General features: G+C 48.8%; 1 protein-coding gene and 1 long non-coding RNA gene across 5 annotated transcripts in view; one reads left to right on the plus strand and one right to left on the minus strand.

Moving 5' to 3' along the window:
* Positions 1-23,880, minus strand: part of dlec1 (DLEC1 cilia and flagella associated protein) — a 164,492-nt gene that overhangs the window by 124,342 nt on the left and 16,270 nt on the right. For 3 of the 4 annotated variants that reach the window (XM_033040742.1, XM_033040735.1, XM_033040752.1), the window contains exons 6-9: positions 23,094-23,210; positions 15,115-15,299; positions 12,513-12,724; positions 2,206-2,290 (exon numbers count right to left, since the gene is read on the minus strand). In XM_033040742.1, coding sequence (XP_032896633.1) covers positions 2,206-2,290; positions 12,513-12,724; positions 15,115-15,299; positions 23,094-23,210 — 599 coding nt within the window. Of the gene's footprint in view, positions 1-2,205; positions 2,291-12,512; positions 12,725-15,114; positions 15,300-23,093; positions 23,211-23,880 lie in introns of those variants that run through there. The other variant, XM_033040762.1, reaches the window with a different exon arrangement.
* Positions 1,855-23,631, plus strand: LOC116985777. Its single transcript, XR_004415348.1, has 3 exons — positions 1,855-1,865; positions 6,459-6,464; positions 23,526-23,631. It is a non-coding gene; the product is annotated as an uncharacterized LOC116985777 (long non-coding RNA).

Below are 23,880 nucleotides of genomic sequence, written 5' to 3' on the forward strand. Positions count from 1 at the left end.
TTCGACCTCCTTCGACCTTGTTGAAGACCAGCTTCAACTAGCTTCGGGAAAATTGGACACCGAATAGTGGAGAGTGAAGACGACCTCCTTCCATCTCCATCGATCTCCTTCGACCTCCCTTCGACTATGTTGAAGACTATCTACAACTACCTTTGATTACCTTCGACTACCCTCGATTACCTACGACTATCATGCCGATCTACTACGACCTCCTTCTACGAGTTTTTTCCATGGCGACCTTTTTTTACTCGTGGGCATTTTTCAGCATGTTGAAAGATACGCCGCGACCTAGCTGAGTACACGGGGACTACTCTCGAGCATGAAGGAGAGTTACAAAGATCTCCTAGGACCTCGTGTCAACCATGCTGCGAGTATGAGTCGAGGGCAAACTCTTCTAAACTCGCCAATTAGGTCGCCGCAGTGGGTCAGCCCCTTAAGTCTTTCATTCGCAAGAAAGGCTGCATTTATAGAACACAGAACAGCGCGGCACAAGAACAATGTCTGTGGTGAACAAGATGCCAAGGCCATCTCTTGTCCAATTGCACATAATCCATATGCCTCCATTCCCTGCTTATCTATGTGTCTGTCTGAAAAGCTCTTACAAGCCACCATCGTATCTGCCTCAACCACCAACACTGGCAGTGCAGTCCAAGCACCCACCACCCTCTGTGCAATAAAGTTGCCCCTCACATCTCCTTTAAAAACGTTGTACCCCCAAGGCGTACGCCATCAAGACGCTGCATACGGCATCGAGACGCTGTGTTTGCCCATCGAGGCGCTGCGTACGGCCTCAATGCGGCTGTGGGCCGATAGGCCGTTGCCGCGCAGGATTTTTGGACAGTGTCAGTTTTTCGGAGCCCCGCGCGATGTCCGGATCAGCCCCGCACAACTCCATACAGCTCCAGCGATCGAAGTGGGACCGGCCCCGCGAGGTCGTATGGCTCAAGCGACCACGTTAGGTCGCGCTCTCCGCATGCAGTCGCATGCTGGTGGGACAGGCCCTTTTTATCAGGTCTCTCCACAGCTTCTGGGATTCCAAAGAAAACAATCCATGTCTGTCTGACCTTCCACTTTAACACATACCCCCTAATCCGGGCTTCATTCTGGTAAACCTTCTCTGCACTACACCCTTTCCAATGCCTGCACATCCTTCCTGTAATGGGGTGACCAGAACTGCACGCAACATTCCAGAAGTGGCCTAACCAAAGTCTAATAGAGCTGCAACATATCATCCTGACTCTTACTCAATGCCCAGACCTATGAAAGCAAGCATGCCTTTCCAAATATGCCTTTTGAGTCACAGTTGGAGAATGAGTGCTCCACAGCTAGTAATTGTGAAAATAATAGTGATTGTTATGAAGGAAGAAAACATGTTATTCATTTTGTGCAGACACAAGGAAGTACAGTTGCTGGAATCTTATGCAGAATACGACGTGCTGGAATAGGTCAGGCAGCATCTCTGAAGGACATGGATTGATGACGTTTTGGGTCGGGGCCCTTCAGTCTGATTGCAGTTGGGGGCAGAGAGCTGGAAGGGGGGGCGGGGGACAGGACAAAGCCTGGCAAGTAATTTGCAAGGGTGCGGTTGTTTGGCAGATGGGTGGACAAAGGATAGAGATGTTAAGGGGACATAATGGTGACAAAACAGGGCTAAAGGAAATAAAGAAACACGGAGACTAAGGGGTGTCATTACTTCTTTGTCACCACTAATAATACCACTAGGACTAAACAATATTAATGTTGCCTGGATTAGGGGTATGAGCTAAAGGGAACGGTTGGACAGACTTGGATTGTTTTCTCTGGAATGCCGGTAGCTGTGGGGAGATCTGATAGAAGTATATAAAGTTATGAGAGGCATATATAGGGTTGACACCCAGGGTGGAAAAATCAACTACTCCAGGGCACAGCTTTAAGGTAATAGAGGCAAAGTTTAAAGGAGATGTGCGAGACAAGTTTTTTACACAGGGGGTGATGAGTGCTTGGAACACTCTGCCAGGGTTGGTGATTGAGGCAGATTCGATAGTGGCAATGAAGGGGTTTTTAGGTAGGCACATGGATATGCATGGATTGGAGGGATATGGAGATCTTGGCATTATGCTCGGCACAGACATTATGTGTCGAAGGGCCTGTCTCTGTGCTATGATATTTTTTCAAATGTAAGTCAATTTGCTCATTGCTGACTTTCCCACAGACACTTGATCCTACCTCGTACACCTGACCGACTTTGTAGTCCGTGAAGAGGATAATCGGTGGCTTTGCCAGGAAAACAGGAATGGGTTCACCAGGGTCACTGTACAACAAAAAGGAGCACAATTATACACCAGTCATTCTCAACTTCACTTCACTTCAGTTTATTGTCATGTGTACCGAGGTACAGTGAAAAGCTTTTGTTGCGTGCTAACCAGTCAGCAGAAAGACAATACATGATTACAATCAAGCCATTTACAGTGATAAGGGAATAATGTTTAGTGCAAGGTAAAGCCAGTAAAGTCCGATCAAGAATAGTCCGAGTGTCAGTATAGATGTTGATAGTAGTTCAGCGCTGCTCTCTGGTTGTGGTACGATGATTTAGTTGCCTGATAACAGCTGGGAAGAAACTGTCCCTGAATCTGGAGGTGTGCGTATTCACACTTCTATACCTTTTGCCTAATGGGAGAGGGGAGAAGAGGGAATGGCCAGGGTGCGACTTGTCCTTGATTATGTTGCTGGCCTTGCCAAGGCAGCGTGAGGTATAAATGGAGTCAATAGAGGGGAGATAGACATAAAATGCTGGAGTAACTCAGCGGGTAAGGCAGCTTCTCTGGAGAGAAGGAATGGGTGACGTTTCGGGTCGAGCCCCTTCTTGAGACTGAAAGTCAGGGTAAAGGGAAACGAGAGATATAAACGATGATGATGATAAAGGAAACAGGCCATTGTTAGCTGTAACTAGGTGAGAAGGAGAAGCTGGTGTGACTTCGATGGAGGAGGGATGGGGAGAGAGGGAATGCCGGGACTACCTGAAGTGAGAGCAATCAATATTCATATCACTGGGCTGTAAGCTGCCCAAGCTACATATGAGATGCTGTTTCTCCGATTTACATTTAGCCTCTCTGACAATGGAGGAGGCCTAGGACAGAAAGGTCAGTGTGGGAATGGGAAGGAGCATTAAAGTGTCCAGCAACCAGGTAGGTCCAAGCAGACTGAGCGAAGGTGTTCAGCGAAACAATCGTCCAGTCTGCGTTTGGTCTCGCCGATGTATAAGAGTCTACATCTTGAACAACGGATACAGTGGATGAGGTTAGAGGAGGTGCAAGTGAACCTCTGCCTCACCTGAATGGACTGTCGGGGTCCCTGGACAGAGTCGAGGAAGGAGATGAAGGGACAGGTGTTGCATCTGGAAGGTACCTGGGGAGGGGGTGGTTTGGGTCAGAAGAGTTAACCAGGGAGTTGCGGAGGGAATAGAAGGGAGGTTCGTTTGTGTGCTTCTCTACAAACTTCTCTCTTACATTTTGTTATTTTTACACCGATAAAAACAGTTGGTGGGACAAATAATTCCTAAACCTAAACGTCTGATCTGTTCCAGTCTCATCCTTTCGTTGTGCCTCATCCTTTCTCAAGATCTCACCCTTTGAGCGGGGGGTGGGGGTCCTGACTTTCTTTCTACGACCCTCAGGTTTTCTAAGAACCCCAAGGCCTGCTACTCTTAATTATCTTGTTCTCCAGAGATGCTAACTCCCTAACTGAAAATTAAAATTTCGATTTAGGGAATGGAAATATTCCCATGTAGTTATTGTGTAAGAAGGAACTGCAAATGCTGGTTTAAACTGAAGATAGACACAAAATGCTGGAGTAACTTAGCGGGACCTGCAGCATCTGCGGAGAGAAGGAATGGGTGACGTTTCGGGTCAGGTTGGGTCTGAAGAAGGATCTCAACCCGAAACGTCATCCATTCCTTCTCTCCAGAGATGCTGCCTGTCCTGTTGAGTTACTCCAGCATTTAGTGTCCATTGCCTGTGGTTAATATCTGATACACGTATACATCATTATTAAAGATCACATGCAAAGTGCCTGCTTTCTGTGAATAAGGTTTCTCCAATTCTCATGATTTTTAGTCCTGCTTTTATGGGAACATTTTGCTACATCAGCCAGAAGGCTGGAAACATTTATTGACTTATAAGCAGGATGGAGTTGCTGAAAGTCTCACATTATTTTTTGTACCTATCCTCTGTTGGTCATCATCTTGTCTCTGCCCACAATCTGTTTGGTCATTCTCTTCTTCAGATATAACTTCAGATATAGAGGAGGCGCAGCGGTAGAGTTGCTGCCTTACAGCGCCAGTGACCCGGGTTTGATCTTGACCTCGGGTGCTGTCTGTGTGGAGTTTGTTTCCTCCAGGTACTCCAGTTTCCTCCCACACTCCAAAGACACGTGCGTCTGTTGGCTAATTTTTGGCTAAACTGCTCCTAGTGTGTAGGGAGTGAATGTGAAAGTGGAATAACATCGAACTAGTGTGAACAGATGACCGATGGTTGGTGTGGACTCGGTGGGTTGCAGGGCCTGGATGTCTTTTTTTAAATGTAGATGGATATGCGCCTGTAATGCGCTTGGGTGGGCGGCGCGACTCACGTCGCAGCGGCTTCTGCAGTCCGTCTGTCTTTTTATTCTTTTTTGTCTCGTTTGAATGTAGTTTTTATTTTTATTTTTAACTGGGTATGTGTGTGGGGGGCGGGGGGTGGGGAAACTTTTAAAATCTTTTCCCTGTAAGGAGAACCCGACCTTTTCTCTGTCGGGGCTCCGTTGTCGTTGGGGCCGAGCACTGAGGAGCGGCCTCCAACCGGAACGACCTGGGGCTCCAGTCGCGGAGCTGCGGACCTACTTACCATCGTGGAGCTGGCCGAGTTCGGAGCGGGTGGAGCTGTGGTGGCGCACGGCTGCGAACCGACCCCGGAGATTCGGAGGCTTACCGCAGGTCTGGTAGACAGTAACATTGGGAGCCCGCGGGTTCCTGCTGGGAGACCACTTTTCGGGGCTTCCGCAACGACGACTTCTCACGCCCGAGTTGCGGGGTTGAAGAGTACCTGGAGCGGGGCCTTACATCATCGCCCGGCGCGGCTTTAATGACCGCGGGACACTTACCATCGCCCGCCGGGGGCTTTGACTCTGACATCGGGAGGGGAATGGGGAGTGCAGGGGAGAGATAAGTCTTTGCCTTCCATCACAGCGAGAAGGAGTGTTCAAAAGGGAACTGCAAATGCTGGAATATCGAAGGTACACAAAATTGCTGGAGGAACTCAGCGGGTGCAGCAGCATCTATGGAGCGAAGGAAATAGGCGACGTTTCGGGCCGAAACCCTTCTTCAGACTGATGGGGGGTGGGGAAAGAAAGAAGGAAAAAGGGAGGAGGAGGAGCCCGAGGGCTGGCGGATGGGAGGGTGGGAGGAGACAGCTAGAGGGTGAAGGAAGGGGAGGGGACAGCACAGGCTAGCCAAATAGGGGGAATTCAATGTTGATGCCATAAGGGCGCAAGGACCCCAGACGGAATATGAGGTGCTGTTCCTCCAACTTCCGCTGTTGCTCACTCTGGCAATGGAGGAGACCCAGGACAGAGAGGTCGGACTGGGAATGGGAGGGGGAGTTGAAGTGCTGAGCCACCGGGAGGTCAGGTAGGTTAAGGCGGACTGAGCGGAGGTGTTCGGCGAAACGGTCGCCCAACCTACGCTTGGTCTCACCGATGTAAATTAGCTGACATCTAGAGCAGCGGATGCAGTAGATGAGGTTGGAGGAGATACAGGTGAACCTCTGTCGCACCTGGAACGACTGCTTGGGACCTTGAATGGAGTCGAGGGGGGAGGTGAAGGGACAGGTGTTGCATTTCTTGCGGTTGCAACGGAAAGTGCCCGGGGAGGGGGTGGTGCGGGAGGGAAGGGAAGAATTGACGAGGGAGTTGCGGAGGGAGCGGTCTTTGCGGAAGGCAGACATGGGGGGAGATGGGAAGATGTGGCGAGTGGTGGGGTCACGTTGGAGGTGGCGGAAATGGCGGAGGATTATGTGTTGTATTTGCCGGCTGGTGGGGTGAAAGGTGAGGACCAGAGGGACTCTGCCCTTGTTGCGTGTGCGGGGATGGGGAGAGAGAGCAGTGTTGCGGGGTATGGATGAGACCCTGGTGTGAGCCTCATCTATGGTGGCGGAGGGGAATCCCCGTTCCCTGAAGAACGAGGACATTTCCGATGCCCTGGTATGAAATGTCTCATCCTGGGAACAGATGCGGCGTAGGCGGAGGAATTGGGAGTAGGGGATGGAGTCTTTACAGGGGGCAGGGTGGGAAGACGTGTAGTCCAGATAGCCATGTGAGTCAGTGGGTTTATAATGTATGTCGGTCAGGAGTCTGTCCCCTGCGATGGAGATGGTGAGGTCAAGGAATGGTAGGGAAGTGTCGGAAATCGTCCAGGTGGAAGTTGGTGGTGAAGTGGATGAAGTCAGTCAGTTGTGTGTGGGTGCAGGAGGTGGCACCAAAGCAGTCGTCGATGTACACAGCGAGAAGGAGATGCGCTGTGATGGATGTTTGTGTAAATTGTGTTGTGTCTTGGTTCTTTTCCTTGTGTGTATGACTGCAGAAACCAAATTTAGTTTGAACCTCAATGAGGTTCAAATGACAACAAATAAATTGTATTGTATTGTATTGTAAGCATTCGGACTGCAGCACCAAAATCATTGCAACAAATCAGCACTCTGAGGCGAAATATTACATGGTGTGCCAAGTAATAAAAAAAATACACAAAGCGCTGGAGTAACTCAGTGAGTTAGCATCTCTGGAGAACATGGATAGGTGAGGTTTTGGGTCGGGATCCTACTTCAAACCCTTCTTCAGCCAGGTGTAATGTCATTATTGCCACCAGGTGGATCTGTGGAGCTGCATTGACACCAAGACTCAACACACCTCAGACACAGATTACACAAGGAACAGCAGATACTGCTTCACAAAGAAAACACAAAGTGCTGGAGTAACTCAGTGGGATAGACAGCACTTCTGCAGGACATGGATCCATGGGAATAAAAATGGGGATAATGTAAGGATGAGTGTAAAATTGGTGCTTAATGGTCAGTGTGGACTTGATGGGCTGAAGGGTTTGTTAGGATGCTCCATCTCCCAATAACTTTATTACTTAAATCCGAACATAACTCTTTCCAGAAGGAAGCCCCAGCCCATTCAACCCATTTTTTTTGTGTCATCTTGATAAAATCTCTTCTCCCACTTTGCAGTGATTTTTTTTTGTCTTAAGATGGAGATCTGAATTGCACATCTATCTATCTATCTATCTATCTATCTATCTATCTATCTATCTATCTATCTATCTATCTATCTATCTATCTATCTATCTATCTATCTATCTATAAATAAAACTCTCATCTTGTCCTCTTCTGGTTTGCGTTGTTTTTAAATTTGCACAAAAACTGTACTTGACAGCGCTACGATTTTTGCCCACCTTACTCGACATTCTCCTATGCTGCAAGTGCGCCAAGTTTTGTTCCAACCGATGGAATATTACAAAAGTTATTAAGGTTTAAAAATCGTAAAAACAGCGCATGCACAGATTGGTCTCCTGTCCGCAAATTGGTCTTCTCTTCTGCCATTCTCCTGGATAGCGACGCCCCTTCCGGCACCCACTGTCAATCACTGGCGGCGAGGAGAATAAAGATGAAGGAGCAGAGTGAGCCGTGTGTGGAGAGCTGTGGGCTGCGTGCTGCATCGACCACCACCACCACGAGCTGAGGGCCGCTGAGTATGACGGGGCCAGGGCCGGGAGCCGTTAATTGCACCCGATGCTGGGGCCGGGAGCCTCTGAATGTGGCCGGGGCCCGTAACTGCTGAGTGAGGCTAGAGCCGCGGCTGGGAGCCATTGATTGAGGCCGGAGCTGGGGCCAGGAGCTGCTGAGTGCAGTCAGAGCTGGGGCCGGGAGCCGCTGAGTGAGGCCGTGGCCGGAGCTGGGAGCCGCTGCGAGCCGTCCCCGTCCCAAGCTGCAGGATGTTCCCCACTGGTCCCCGCCTGAAGCCGAAGCCGATGGGGAACGGCAGCGGTTTGCCACTACTGCGATAGGCCAAGCCAGCAGCAGCGGTAGGCCACGGCAGAGCTCCCTCCCCCAACACCGGCCCTCTCTGAAGCCTTCCCCGCCCCTGCTACAGAACGCTCACGCCTGCCCCCGCCGCCTGCAGCTGTACCCGTACCCAGCTGCAGTCCATTCAGCCCACAACATCCGTACTAGCCCAAGAAAAGTCAATACGGCCCATAATGTCTGTACTGGCCCTTCCGAAACCAGTCCTTTCGGTTCACAACACCTGTACCTGTACACCTCCAGAAAGCCCCCTCCCCGCACCAGCCAACGCCTGAAACCCTCTCCCTCCCCCGTTGCAGGATGCTCCACCCCCACCGGTCCCCAGCTGCAGGACCCACCCCCCCCACCAGTCCCCACATGAAGCCATCCCCATGCCACGGCTACAGAACGCTCCCTGTCCCCAGCTGCAGGACACTTCCCCCCACTCTCCACCTGAAGCTTTCCCCATCACCCAGCTGCAGGAAACTCCACGCCGGCCCCCAACTGATGCCGTCCCCCTCCCCCGGCTGCAGGACACTCCCCCCTCCCCCACAGACCGCCGACAGCCCTGCCTAAAGCCGTCCCCCTTCCCTGGCTGCAGGACGCTCTCCCCCCCAGCGACCCCTAACAGCCCCCGCCTGAAGCCATCCCCCTCCCCTGGCTGTAGGACGCTCTCTACCCCCGACAGACCCCTCCTGAAGCTGTCCCCCTCTCCCACTGCAGGATGCTCCCCCCCCCCCACCGGCCCCCACCTGAAGCCATCCCGTCCCCACTGCAGGACGCTCCCCACTGGTCCCCGCCTGAAGCCGGTGGGAAGCCGCAGCGGTAGGCCATGACAGTGATTGGCCACGGCAGCAGTAGGTAGCAGTAGGCCACAACAGTGAGTGGCAGCGGCAGGGATAGGCAGTGGCAGCTGTAAGTCATGACAGCAGTAGGCAGAGGCAGTAGGCAGCGACAGGGGTAGGCAGCCAGTGGCGGACTGGGTCTAAAAATATTGGTTGCCAGGAGACAAAGGGGGCCCATTTCATCAGGGGCCCACTTGATATAGGGCAAGCTGACACCTGGCCAGTCTGCCACTGTAGGCAGCAGTAAGCCAAGGCAGTGGTGGGCCACGGCAGCGCTCCCCCCCTCCCCACCGGACCACAATAGGCCCCGCCTGAAGCCATCCCCCTCCCCGGATGCAGGACGCTCCCCCCTCCACCGGCTGCAGGACGCTCCCCCCTCCCCCACCGGCCCCCGACAACCCCCGCGTGAAGCCGTCCCCCTTCACCGGCCGCAGAACACAACAAGAAAATATCGACTGAATAAATCTCATCTTTAACGTTTAAATTGGTGTTATATTTTAAGAGATTCACATTTTAAGCTTTAATAAATCCCTTTTCCACTTGCCGTGCCCGTCAGCTGCACCTGTACAGTTAATACCTGCGTGTTCTACATCACAATGGGAGCGCAATGGGTGGGAGAGCCGCAAAGAGTGGGGGAGGGGGTTTGAGGGGGGGGATGGAGTAACTGCCTGGGGGGGAAGAGCAAGGGGCAGGGGGGGGCGGTGAGGGGAGGTGGGGGATCAGGGGCGTCACAACGGGAACCCGTCAGCAGCATCTGCGCAGTTGGGGGCTTTGCGTGAGTGGTGGAATATTGCGTTGGGGGACCATGCCTCCCGTGTGACAATGGGACCCAACGGGTCCCACTTAGTCCATCCAGTACATAACTAAAACTCTCATCTTGTCCGCTTCCGGTTTGCGTTGTTTTTACATTTGCACAAAAATGGTACCGGATAGCGCTACGATTTTTCGCTACCTTACTCGCCATTCTCCTGTGTCGCAAGCACCCAGTTTAGTTCCGATCGGTGGAATATTACAAAAGTTATTAAGGATTAAAAATCATAAAAACCGCACGTGCGCCGATTGGTCTCCTCTTCTGTCAGCTGATTGGTCTTCTCTCCTGTCATTTGCCGGGATGGCGACGCCCCTTCCGGCACCCACTGTCAATCACCGGTGGCAAGGAGAATAAATCTGAAGGAGCGGAGTGAGCAGAGTGTGGAGAGCGAGTGGGGGCTGTGTCTGCGGCGACCACCATGACGGGCTGGGGGCCGCGGGCCGGGAGCCGTTGAGTGTGGCCAGAGCGGGATCCGGAGCCGGAAACCTCTGAGGGGGGTCCCGGCCGCTGAGTGCCGCTGAATGGAGCTGGGGCCAGGAGGCTACAGGTAGGCAGGGGCCAGCCACGGCAGCGCTGCCCCAGCCCCCAACCGGCCCCCGACAGGACCCTCCCCAGCTGCGGTCCATTCGGTCCCCGGCAACAGGACGCTCCCGCCGGTCCCCGCCTGAAGCTGTCCCCGTCCCGAGCTGCAGGACTCTTTCCCCCCCCCCACTTGCTCCCACCTGAAGCCGTCCCCAGCTGCAGGATGCTCCCCACTGGTCCCCGCCTGAAGCCGGTGGGGAGCGGCAGAGGTAGGCCACGATAGCGATAGGCCTGGGCAGCAATAGTCCACAGCAGCAGCAGGCCACCGCAGGGGTAGGCAGTAGTAGGCAGTGGCAGCGGTCAGCAATGGCAGCGGCAGCAGTAGGCCACGTCAGCAGTAGGCCACGACAGCGATAGGCCACAGCAGCGGCAGCGGCAGGCCACGGCAGCGGTAGGCAATGGCAGCGGTAGCCCACAGCAGCGATACCCCCCCCCTCCCCCCCAGCAGGCCCCGCCTTAAGCCGTCCCCCTCCCCCGGCTACAGAACGCTCCCCCAACCCACCGGCCCCAACCTGAAGCTCGTCCCCCTCCCCCAGCTGCAGGATGCTCCCCCCCACCCCAACGCCCCCCCGCCTGAAGCCATTCCCCTCCCCCAACTACAGGACGCTCCCACTGGCCCCCCACCTGAAGCCGCCCCGTCCCCAGCTGCAGCCAGTGGGGAGCGGCAGTGGTAGGCCATGGCAGCGACAGACCACAACAGCGATAGGCCACAGCAGCGGCAGCGGTGGGCCATGATAGTGATAGGCCATGGCAGCAACAGGCCACGGCAGCAGTAGGTCAAGGCAGCAGTAGGCCACGGCAGTGCTCCCCTCCCACTGGCCCCGACAGGCCCAGCCTGAAGCCGTCCCCCTTCCCCGGCTGCAGGATTCTCCCCCCCCCCCCCCCCCACTGGCCCCCACCTAAAGCCGTCCCCTTCTCCAGCTGCAGGAAGGATGCTCCCCATTGGTCCCGGGAGCGGCAGCGGTTGGCCACGACAGCGATCGGCCACGGCAGCGGTAGATAGCAGTAGGCAGCGGCAGCGATAGGTCACGGCCACGGCAGCAGTAGGCAACGGTAGGCCACAGCAGCAGTAGGCAGCGGCAGGCCACGGCAGTGGCAACGGTAGGCCATGGCAGCAGCAGAGGAGGCAGCGGCAGGCCACGGCAGCAGTAGGCCATGGCAGCGCTCCCCTCCCCCCTCCCTCACCGGCCCCCGACAGCCCCCTCCTGAAGCCATGCCCTTCCCCCGGCTACAGAATGCAACAAGAGATGCAACAAGAAAGAATGGACTGAATAAATCTCATCTTTAACGTTTAAATTCTTGTTATATTTTAAGGGTTATTCACATTTTAAGCTTTAAATCCCTTTTCCACTTGCCATGCCCGTCAGCTGCGCCTGCGCAGTAATACCTGCGTGTTCTACGTCACAATGGGAACCCAATGGGTGGGAACGGCTGCACCGCCGGACAGCCGCTAAGAGTGGATGGGGTGGGTTCAGGGGGGATGGAGTGAGTGGGGGGGGGAAGGGCAAGGGGCAGAGTGGAAGGTGTGAGGGGAGGAGGGAGGATCAGGGGCATCACAACAGGAACCCATCAGCTGCACCTGCGCATTTGGGGGCTATGCGTGAGTGGTGGAATATCTCGTTGTGGGACCAGGCCTCCCGTGTGACAATGGGTCCCACTTAGTCTAGTTGCATCCTAAATGTGGTTAAACCCAGGTTGTTTAGTTTAGTTTTGTTCAGTTCAGTTCAGTTTAGTTTAGGGACACTGCGAGGAAACAGGCCCTTCAGCCCATCGAGTACATGCCAATCAGCGATCCCCCGCACGTTTACACTATCCTAGGGATAATTTACAATTATATCAAGCCAATTAGCCTACCAACATGTACGTCTTTGGAGTGTGGGAGGGAACCGGAGAGCCCACACATGTCAGCGGGAGAATTCACAAACTCCGTACAAACGCGTAGTCAGGATCGAACCCAGGTCTCTGCCGCTTTAAGGTAGCAGCTCTACTGCTGCACCAGCGTACCACTCAAAGTGTATAAAGTGCAAGAAGATAGACATAAAAAGCTGGAGTAACTCAGTGGGACAGGAAGCATCTGTGGAGAGAAGGAATGTGTGACGTTTTGGGTCAAGACCCTTCTTCAGACCAGTGTGCATATGCTTGGTGCAACATTCCTGCTATTTCCCCTGGAAGTGAACATCCAATGCTAAATGATGGGCTCTGTACCTTTCATCCACAAAGATCTTTCTATCGCCAACCATCTTCTGCACTTTCTTTTTGGGAATGATGAGTGATTTGCCTCCCTGTTGAGGGGGTAGAAAACGTGGGTTCTTCAGGAAGTTGTGGCACCTCTCAAACCTTGCCATATCCTCCCGAGCCTTGATGCGATCGGCCACTGACAACTCATCCCTCCAGCGTGGCTTCTTGGACTTTTCTTCCTGCAAAGCAAAAAGGAAATAGAAGTGTGAAAACGCACATCTCCAGATTCAGGCACAGTTTCTTCCCAGCTGTTATCAGGCAACTGAATCATCCTACCAAAACTGCAGAGCAGTCCTGAACTATTATCTACCTCATTCGGACTATCCTTGATCGGACTTTGCTGGCTTTACCTTGAACTAAACGTTATTCCCTTATCATGTATCTATCTGTACACTTTAAATGGCTGGATTGTAATCATGTATTGTCTTTCCGCTGACTGGATAGCACGCGACAAAAAGCTTTTCACTGTACCTTGGTACACGTGACAATAAAGTAAACTGAAACAAAACTGAAACTGAAGATTTAGAAACTGACATCATTGCTACTTTGTCATCTCACTTTGTATAGACTATGTTTTGAAAGTGAGAGGGGCAATAATGTGTGGGGGGCAAAGTTGGAATCAAGGAGATGGCTGGGGCAAGTGGAATTCATTGCCACAGATGCCAGTGAAGGCCAAGTCATGAGGCATTTTTTAAGTGGAGATTGACATGAACCAGAGGGCACATCTTCAGGATAAAAGGAAGTACTATAAGAATGGAGATGAGGAGCGTGGTTGTACCGAATGTATTGCCACAAATGGCAGTGGAGGTCCAGACATTGGGTATTTTTAAAGCCATGAATGAAAGGTTCTTGATTAGTAAGGGTGTCAACATTTAGAGAGAGAAGGCAGGAGAATGGGGTTGAGAGGGAAAGATAGATCAGCCATGATTGAATGGCGGAGTAGACTCGTTGTTCATGGCCTAATTCTGCTCCTATGACTTATGAACATGAAGTTTTTATACAGGGAGTGGTGAGTGCAAGGAACATGCTGCCCGAAGTGGCAGATTTGATAATGGCATTTAAGAGGCTTTTAGATTCGCACTTCAAGAGATTCAAGATTCAAGAGAGTTTATTGTCATGTGTCCCTGATAGGACAATGAAATTCTTGCTTTGCTTTAGCACACCAGAACATAGTGGGCACAAATACAGAACAGATCAGTGTGTCCATATACAATTATATAAATATATACACACATGAATAAATAAACTGATAAAGTGCAAATAAACAGATAATGGGCTATTAATGTTCAGAGTTTTGTTCGAGCCAAGTTTAATAGCCTGATGGCTGTGGGGAAGTAGCTATTCCTGAACCTGGTCGTTGCAGTCTTCAGGCTCCTGTACCTTCTACCTGAAGGTAGCGGGGAGATGAGTGTGTGGCCAGGATGGTGTGGGTCCTTGATGATGCTGCCAGCCTTTTTGAGGCAGCGACTGCGATAGATCCCCTCGATGGAAGGGAGGTCAGAGCCGATGATGGACTGGGCAGTGTTTACTACTTTTTGTAGTCTTTTCTGCTACTGGGCGCTCAAGTTGCCGAACCAAGCCGCGATGCAACCGGTCAACATGCTCTCTACTGTGCACCTGTAGAAGTTAGAGACTCTCTGTAATCTTCTCAGGAAGTAGAGTCGATGATGTGCTTTCTTTCTAATTGCATCAGTGTTCTCGGACCAGGAAAGATCTTCAGAGATGTGCACGCCCAGGAATTTGTAGCTCTTGACCCTTTCCACCATCGATCCGTTGATATAAACGGGACTGTGGGTCCACATCCTACCCCTTCCAAAGTCCACAATCAGTTCCTTGGTTTTGCTGGTGTTGAGGGCCAGGTTATTGTGCTGGCGCCATATGGACAGTCGCACGATCTCTCTTCTATACCCTGACTCGTCCCTATCAGCGATAAGTCACACAAAAGTGGTGTCATCAGCGAACTTGATGATGGAGTTCGCACTATGACTGGCTACACAGTCATGAGTATAGAGTGAGTACAGCAGGGGCTGAGCACGCAGCCTTGAGGTGCTCCCGTGCCGATCGTTATCGAGGCTGCCACATTTCCACCAATACGGACTGTCTGTGGTCTGTGAATGAGGGAATGCAGGGAATGGAGGGATATGGATGATTTGCAGACAGAGGAGATTAGTTTATCTTGGCATCATGGTCAGACATTGTGGGTGGAAGGGCCTTTTCCTGTGCTGCACTGTTCTATAGACACAAAATGCTGGAGTAAGACTCTAGGCATTCACCCTATCAATACCCCTCATAGTTTTATACACCACTTTAAGGTCACCCCTCATTCTCCTGTACTCCATGGGGAAAAAAACAGCATACCCAACCTTTCCCTGTAGATCAGACCGTCAAGTTCAGGTAACATCCTCATAAATCTCCAGCTTAATGACATTGACTCAAATGAGCCAGTAATCCTGTTTATATTCAAAATCATCAATTGACCAAGGGGAGGATCATAGTTCAATGCTTCAAAGGTTCAGTGGTTCAACCATGGTTCTCTCAACATCCATGTATTCGGCTGAAAGACGTGTACCTGAGGGCTGGATTTTTTCAAACTTGTTAATTCACCAGAAGTCGACTGTAAAATTAAAGATGATCTGTCTTCTGTCAAATGATCTTTAGATGGACTCTGGTCAGAATAACCATCATCCACAGGGCTTTGAGAAACGCGTTGTCTAAAGCTGATGGTCAGTTCAGGATAATGGGCAATCGGTTTTGCTGAAGAAATGGAAAATGGTGCAAATTAAGAAGACTATACGTTATGAAGTTGCATCTGGTTAACTTTAGACTTTAGAAACCATGCTCAACATTTTTAGACTTTAGATTTTACTTTACCTCAGGGATACAGCGTGGAAACAGGTCCTTTGGCCTTCCGAGGCCGGGCCGACCAGCAACCACCTCATACATTCACACTATCCTACACACTAGGGACAATTTACATTTTTTTTTGCCGTAGCGAATTAACGTACAAATTGTACATCTTTAGAGTGTGGGAGGAAACCAAAGCATCCGGAGAAAACGCACGTGGTCACAGGGAGAAGGTACAAACTCCATACAGAGAGCACCCGTAGTCAGGATCGAACCCGCGCCTTTGGCACTATAAGGCAGCAACTCTACCGCTGCGCCACCGTGTCACCCTAAATACCAATTAGTGTTTGAAAGCAAATACCCCTGGGTGTGCGTTGTTCAGAAAACACAGGAGCTTCAAAGCAGAGCAAATTGCAAACAGTAAAAGGTAAAAAAATGATTTGCTCTCTGTTGTAGGAAGGAACTGCATGTCCTGGTTTACACCGAAGATAGACACAAAATGCTGGAGTAATTTAGCAGGTCAGGCAGCAACCCAGAGAGTTATGAATTTGTGGAATTCTCGGCCTCAGAAGGCAGTGGAGGCCAATTCACTAGATGCATTCAAAAGCGAGTTAGATAGAGCTCTTAGGGCTAGTGGAATCAAGGGATTATGGGGAGAAGGCAGGAACGGGGTACGGATTGTGGATGATCAGCCATGATCATATTGAATGGCTCAAAGGGCCAAAGGGGTCTACTCCTCCACCTATTTTCTATGTTTCTATGTAACTCCACAGAACATGGATAGGCGATGTTTCAGACTGGAAATAACGTTATTTTAATCCTATTCCTTTCAATGTACCATAACTAATATGTTTTTATGTTTTTAATACTAATTTTGGTCTACCTTTGCAGAGAGAGCGTGATTGAGGGAGAGAGAGGAAGGTGGGGGGAATTTATCCAGATAGAGGAAGGTGTATGTGGAAAGAGCTACCACAAGAAGTGGTAGACGTCGGCTCAATTACAATGATTTAAAAATATTTGGACAGGTGATTAGGAAGGATTTACGGTGCTCTGAGCCAAGGACAGGCAAATGGGACTAGCTCAAGTAAGCAATGTGGCCAGCATGGATTAGTTGGGCCGAAGGGGCTTTTTTTGTGCTTTATAATTCTATGACTCTTTGATCCATTGAATGTTGAGGCTAGTGGGTTGGAAAGTGAGGATAAGGGAGCACGGGTTTTGTTTCAGATGAGAGGAAGGTGCAAGAATGGGAGGAATTCCTAAGAGGCATGATTGAAAAAGGATACGTGCTGGAGCAACTCAGCGGGTCAGGCAGCATCCCTTGAGATCCATGGATAGGTGACGTTTTGGGTCAGGACCTTTCTTCAGGCTGATTCTATGGGCGGCAGAGTGGCGCACTAGTAGACTTGTTCCCGTGCTGTAAAGTAAAGTAAGGTCTAAAATATCACCTATCCATGTTCTCCAGAGATGCTGCCTGACCCGCTGAGTTACTCCAGCACTCTGTGTCTTTTTTTGGTAAACCCTCATCTACAGCTCCTTGTTTCTATTCTTAGAAACATGATACTCTTATTAAAACTGCCTAATTCTGATGAAAGATTAACTGCTAAAATGAAAAATCAATTTCTCTCTCCCTTGATGCTGCCCGACCTGCTGTGCATTTCCAGATTTGTTCTTATTTAATAATTGCTCGGTTAAACGCAAACGAAAGAATTTCACTGTACCCAGGTGCATGTGACAATGAAGTGTCATTGAATAGACAATGGACAATAGACAATAGGTGCAGGAGTAGGCCATTCAGTCATTTGAGCCTGCACCACCATTCACTGTGATCATGGTTGATCATTCATTCCTTTAACTTGGAAAGAACTGGAATGTTTGGTCTGTGACCTCTCAAGGAGAATTATTAAGAGGTGATCGTGATTCAAAAACGGAACACAAGTTTTGATCAGATGCCCGGGTGATGAATTGTGGTAGTGTCCTCATGCCACCATCATATAAAGTGGGAGACTCATCTGGTGCCCCAAACCTCGGTGGTGAGGAGAGATAGCAGCTTCAAATTCCTGCGGATCACCTGTCCTGGGCTTGCCATAATAATAATAATAATAAATTTTATTTATGGGCGTCTTTCAAGAGTCTCAAGGACACCTTACAAAATTTAGCAAGTAGAGGAAAAACATGTAAGGGAATGAAATAAATAGTAGAGACATGACTAGTACACAAATTAAAGACAGAATTCAGTTCAAACACAATATGAGGATTGAGCCTATGAGGAGGAATTCTGTTTTATTGCTGTTGAATTTGAGGAAGTTATGTTGCATCCAGGTTTTTATAGCTGACAAACAGGAGTTGATATGGGAGAGGGGGGGGGGGGGGGGGGGGTTGTGAGGGGATTTGGTGCCGAGGTAGATCTGTGTGTCATCGGCGTAACAATGGAAGTCCAGGTTGAAGTGGCGGAGTATCTGACCAAGGGGGAGGATGTAGATGATGAAGAGGAGGGGGCCGAGTACGGAGCCTTGGGGAACGCCTTGAGTGACTGTGGCTGTAGCAGAGGTGTGGTTATGGAGAGAGATGAAGTGGGATCTGTTGGAAAGGTAGGAACGGAGCCAGCTGAGTGCAGAACCTTCAATGCCGAGGTCTTTGAGTCTGGTGAGCAGGATGTTATGGTTCACGGTATCGAAGGCTGCGCTCAGGTCGAGGAGGATGAGGATGTTGTGGAAATCATGTAGGCGTCATCATGAAGAAGGCAAGGCAGCATCTTAGTTTAGACTTTAGAGATGCAGCACGGAAACTGGCCCCATTGCCCACCGTTTTCACCCAGAGAGTTGTGAATCTGTGGAATTCTCTGCCTCAGAAGGCAATGAAGGCCAATTCACTGGATGCTTTCAAGAGAGAGTTAGATAGAGCTTTTAAAGATAATGGAGTCAGGGGATATGGGAGAAGGCAGGAACGGGGGTACTGATTGTGGATGATCAGCCATGATCACATTGAATGGCGGTGCTGGCTCAAAGGGCCGAATGGCCTACTCCTGCACCAATTGTCTATTGTCCATTGAAGGGCTTAATTTATACAGAGAAAGTGGATAGACTGGGACATCTTTCCCTGGGCTGTAGGAAGCCGAGGGTTGAATCTTGATTATTTGCTTTGATGGGTCAGAGGCTAAGGGGAAACCTGATAGAAGTATATAAAATTATGAGACATAGAAAGGGTAGACAGTCAGAAAATGTCTTCCTCAGGGTGTCAAATACTAGCTTGAAGGTGAGAGAGGGGAAGGTTTAAAGGAGATTTCCGAGGCAAGATATTTTTCTACAGGGGTGCCTGGTGTGCATTTCCAGGGGAGGTGGTAATAGCAATCAGCAACATTTAGGAGGCATTTAGACAGGCACGTGAACATGCAGGGAATGTGGGGAATGCGGGGTATGCAGGCTGATGTGCAGTTTTAATTGGCATCATGGTCGGCACTAACATTGTGGGCCATTGAACCTGTTCTGTGTAGAAATAAGGAACTGCATTTGCCGGTTGATACTCCAAACGACATAAAGTGCTGGAGTAACTCAGCAGGTCAAGCAGGACATGGACGTTCTGGAGAACTGTTTGGGCAGCACAGTGGCACAGGGGTAGAGTTGCTGCCTTACAGAACCAGGGACCGGGATTTGAACCTGACTGCACGGAGTTTGCATTGTTGTTCTCCCTGAGACCGCGTGGGTTGTCTCCGTGTGCTCCGGTCTCCTCCTACATTCCGAAGACGTGCAGGCTTGTAGCTAAAATGGTCTCTGTAAATTGTCCCTTGTGTGTAGGGTAGAAGTTGTCTGCGGGTGCTGATGGTCAGCGTGGCTTTGGTAGGCCAAAGGGCCTGTTTCCACACTGTATCTCTAGAACCAAATCCAAAACTATCATGGATAGGTGATGTTTGGATCGACACCCTTCCTCAGACCTGTTCCTGTGCTGCATTATTCCACATTCGATATATTAACCAAAAACCCCATTACATAGAAAATAGGTGCAGGATGAGGCCATTTGGCCTTTCGAGCCAGCACCGCTCATGTTGTAAATAACCATCTCATGTTGTAAATAATAAATTCCAGTATTATCCTATTACTGTATCAAGCTAATTCTTCAATCTCTGATTTCTCTTCCATTTTTTCTTGTAATGGAGTTACATTAGAATCTGCTATCTATATAATTTTGGTGCAATTAAGGACGTCTTAAAGGAACTATGCGACACATCAAAGAAATTGCAGCGAATTGTGGATGTAGCCCAGTCCATCACAGAAAACCTCCCCTTCCACTCCACTTACACGGCATTGCCTCATGAAAGCAGTCAACATAATCAAGAAAGGTTTTCACTCCAGTCATCCCCTTCCCCCCCCCCCGCAGACTCCCCCTAGTCCTCACCTTCCACCCCATCAGCCGTCGCGTACAGCTCATAATCCGCCGACATTTTTGTCACCTCCAACGAGATCCCACCAATAGCCACATCTTTCCATCTCCACCCCTTTCCGCTTTCCGCAGAGACCGTTCCCTCCACAACTCCCAAGATAACTCCTCTCTTTCCATCCAAACTACCCCCTCCCCAGGTACTGCCCTTAGACCTGTCCCTATACCTCCTCCCTCGACACCGTTCAAGGACCCTGACAGTCTTTTCAGGTGTGGCAGAGGTTAATTTGCACCTCCTCCAACCTCATCTACTGTATCCACTGATCCAGGTGTGGACTCTTATATACCGGTGAGATCAAACGCAGGCTCGGCGATCGTTTCGCTGAACACCACCGCTCAGTCCGCCTAAACCTACCTGATCTCCCGGTTGCTAAACACTTTAACTCCCCCTCCCATTCCCACACTGATCTTTCTGTCCTGGGTCTCCTCCATTGTCAGAGTGAGGCCCAGCATAAATTGGAGGAACAGCACTTCATATTTCGCTTGAGCAGCTTACACCCTAGTGGTATGAATATTGACTTATCTAACTTCAGGTAACCCTTGCTTTCCCTCTCTCTCCATCCCCTCCCCCTTCCCAGTTCTCTGACCATTCTGATTGTCCTTGTTTACATTTTATCTCTGTTTGCTTTGTTGTTACCTTCTCCTAGCTAACAATGATCTATTCTACATTTCCCTTGATCTCCACCCCCTTTGATGTCTCGTTCTTACATTTTACACTTCCTTATCTTCGTATATCTCCCCCTCCCCTGACTCTCAGTCTGAAGATCTCGACCCGAAGTGTCACCCATTCCTTCTCCCCAGAAATGCTGCCCGTCCCGCTGAGTTACTCCAGCATTTTGTGTCTATCCTCAGATTCAAGAACAGCTTTTCCCCCTGCTGTTATCAGACTACTGAACAGTTCTCCCATTTACTACGGTGTCAATTTCCCAACCCTACCTCATTCCAGACCCTTTGCGTTTTTTAAATTAGTACTTTCTCTGTAACTGTGAGAGGATAATGCTGTAATACCACATTCTACACTCTGGCATGTTTTACTTTGCACTACATGTGAATGGCTTGATTGTACTTCTGTATGGTATGATTTGACTCGATTTAGCACGCAAACATTTTCACGATCTCGGTACACATTGACAATAATAAACCAATATCAACACCGACTCATTCCTCCACTTGGCATCTTTATAGGCTACTGCATGGATTAACAGAATGGACTTCCACATGCCAAGGTTTCTCATACCACAGAGAAAACATCTGCACATCTGACACATCTGCACATAGACACATCTGCACTTTAGTCTGTTTGAACTGTTTTGACTATTTTACTGTTGTTTTTACAAACCATGTTCTCGGGGTATCTAAATCTAAATCTAAATAGTTATTTAAGTTATGACATCGATGGAAGCTGCATACCAAATCTTGTTGCGCTTATGTGCAATGACAATAAAAGATATTATTATTATTATTATTATTATTATTATTATTAAAACAATGATGATTTTAGAGAGTCTGTCCAGAACAATGCAAAAATCACAGAAAATGATGATGCAGCCTAATGATGTTGAATCACACGGATAAAACTTCACCACAGCTTAAATGTTCAGCAAGGTCAGAATACAAATATTATCCAGGCTAAAACTAAGACAAACCACACCCAAACATAAGTAACCTGTGAAGTGGGACAGGGTGGTGGAGTCCAGAATGGGCCTGTCCCACTTAGGCGACTCTTTAGGCGACTGCCAGGGATGACTAATGTTAATGGAATTCACCTACGACACCTGGCGACAACCTACGACAGCACCTATGACAACCCCTGCGACAACCTACGAAAACCAACGACAGCAAAAATTGTCGCCACTGTCGGCAAACATTTTACAACATCTTGAAAATTTTGTGGCAGTCGCCTGCAGTCGCCTAAAAAATTGCCTAAGTGGGACCGGCCCATAAGCTACAGCATTGTCCAATTCGCCTCTACCTCATCGCGGACGGACATTAAACTGCACAATGATGCTGAGAACTTGATTCTGCACTTTTTATCTTTCTCTTTGCTCTACGTGTGGTACTTAGGTTTGGCTTGATATGCATTTGATAGGTATGTTACAAAACTTACCTTCAGCGGTGCTGCAGTTCTGCCACTGCCCGTGTGCGCGACTTTAGCGCCTTTGAGAGGGGGGCGGGTTTAAAATGCGATTTTTCTGCAGCCTATTCAAATCGATCTGTCAGGCTGTTTAGTTGTTAAAGAAAAATCGCTTCGACTGCCGTTTTATTAAGTTTATTAAAATTAGCGCTGGATAATTTAATTGTTGGAGTAAAATTAAAATCATCTTCAAATGCCGTCAACGCCGACAACGGGACGAATTTGACGTAGGGGATACGGCAAGGTATGACATTTATTTTTTCATATAAACTTGCTTCTTAGGATGCCTTTAATCAAAATTTCACGTTGCGAAAATGTCATTATGTAAATATACGAACCGGCAGTAATTTTCCTGCCGACATGTGGTTTAAATTCACTGTAACCGCAACATTCCAAACCAGCGCGCTCCACAAAATCCCACTCGCAAGATGATTTATATGCCCTTTAATTTACAGGAATTATACACTAAATTCTTTCCATTTGGCCTATAAATTCATGACAATGAGATTTAAAAATCATGTTATATTGTGAATTCTTGTGTGAATGTTATTTGGACACTTAGGCTTTTTAAAAATGTTAACCTTTTCTTAAGAAATGGATAAATGTTTAGATCTAGTAATTGAATTTTGTAATTAGCTACAATTGGGTAACTAACTAATTATATGCTTTAATTTCAGGTCATCCAAGTAAGATTGTTTCATATTTGTTTCAGAATGCTTCAATCTATAATAACTGAAAATTTCATTCAGTTCTCTTAATTTTTAAGAAAGATATGGGCTTTTGACTGTCCTCGATCACAGCTTTTGTGTTAAGTCAATGGAAAAGCAATAGGGAACAAGATGCTAATTTCCGAGTATGAAAATGGCCATAACTCTTTTAATATTGAAGATATGAAAGTGAATTAGGAGTCAAATTAAACTTATTTTTATGCTTTATCTGATGGGATAAATTGCAGACTTGATTTTTTAAATCTCAAAATTTTGTAACATTGCTACATTTAATTGAATAGCATACAAAACAAAGCTTTTCATTGTACCTCGACACACATAACAATGATAAACCTAAACTTGGGTTGCTGTGGGAGAATATTGGGAGGCATCTTTGAAACTACTTTGAGCAGAAAAGTAATTGGGCTTTACCTGCAGGTATCGAATCCTTTCTGATCGGAGGCTTCTCTGTGATGTAATCCCCAGGAACGATTAAATTGTGCTTCTTGAGTAGCACACTGTCTATGCAACACGTGAATGTGGATTTCACTGCAAGGAAGCAGAAAGATAGGAAAGATTATCAGTATATATCATGCCTGGTCTAAAGCAGCCAGCAGTCACAAGGAACGGCAGATGCACAAAAAGGATATAAAGTGCTGGAATAACTCAGCAGGTCAGGCAGCATCTCTGGAGAACATGAATAGGTGACATGTTGGGTCAGGATCAGGACCCTCTTCAGTCTGGAGAAAATTGAAACGTCACCCATCCATTTTCTCCAGAGATGTTTCCTGACCCGCTGAGTTACTCCGGCACTCTGTGTTCTTTCAGCAGTAATTGGCACCTTCTGAGTTCAGTTCAGTTCAGTTTTATTTGTCATATGTAGGTTAACACAGGGTCAACGGTACAATGAAATGCGTTTGACAAGACAATGGGTCAGCTCAGCGATGATATTACATGGATAAAATTAAGGTAAAAAAAGATAAGATAAAAATGACATTGGTAGGTAAAAGACAATAATAAATAAAATAATCAACATATATGATGTGTTTATGAGTTCAGAAGCCTGATGGCCTGATGTTAAAAACTGTTCTTAAGCCTGGTGGTACGTGCAGCCATGCTCCTATATCGCCTGCCTGACGGTAACAAGGAGAACAGTCTGCGTGCTGGGTGGCTGTGGTCCTTGATGATACTGTGTGCCTTCCGCAGGCACCGCCGGTGG

This window comes from Amblyraja radiata, chromosome 2, assembly GCF_010909765.2.
Source record: "Amblyraja radiata isolate CabotCenter1 chromosome 2, sAmbRad1.1.pri, whole genome shotgun sequence".
Lineage (NCBI taxonomy): Eukaryota > Metazoa > Chordata > Chondrichthyes > Rajiformes > Rajidae > Amblyraja > Amblyraja radiata.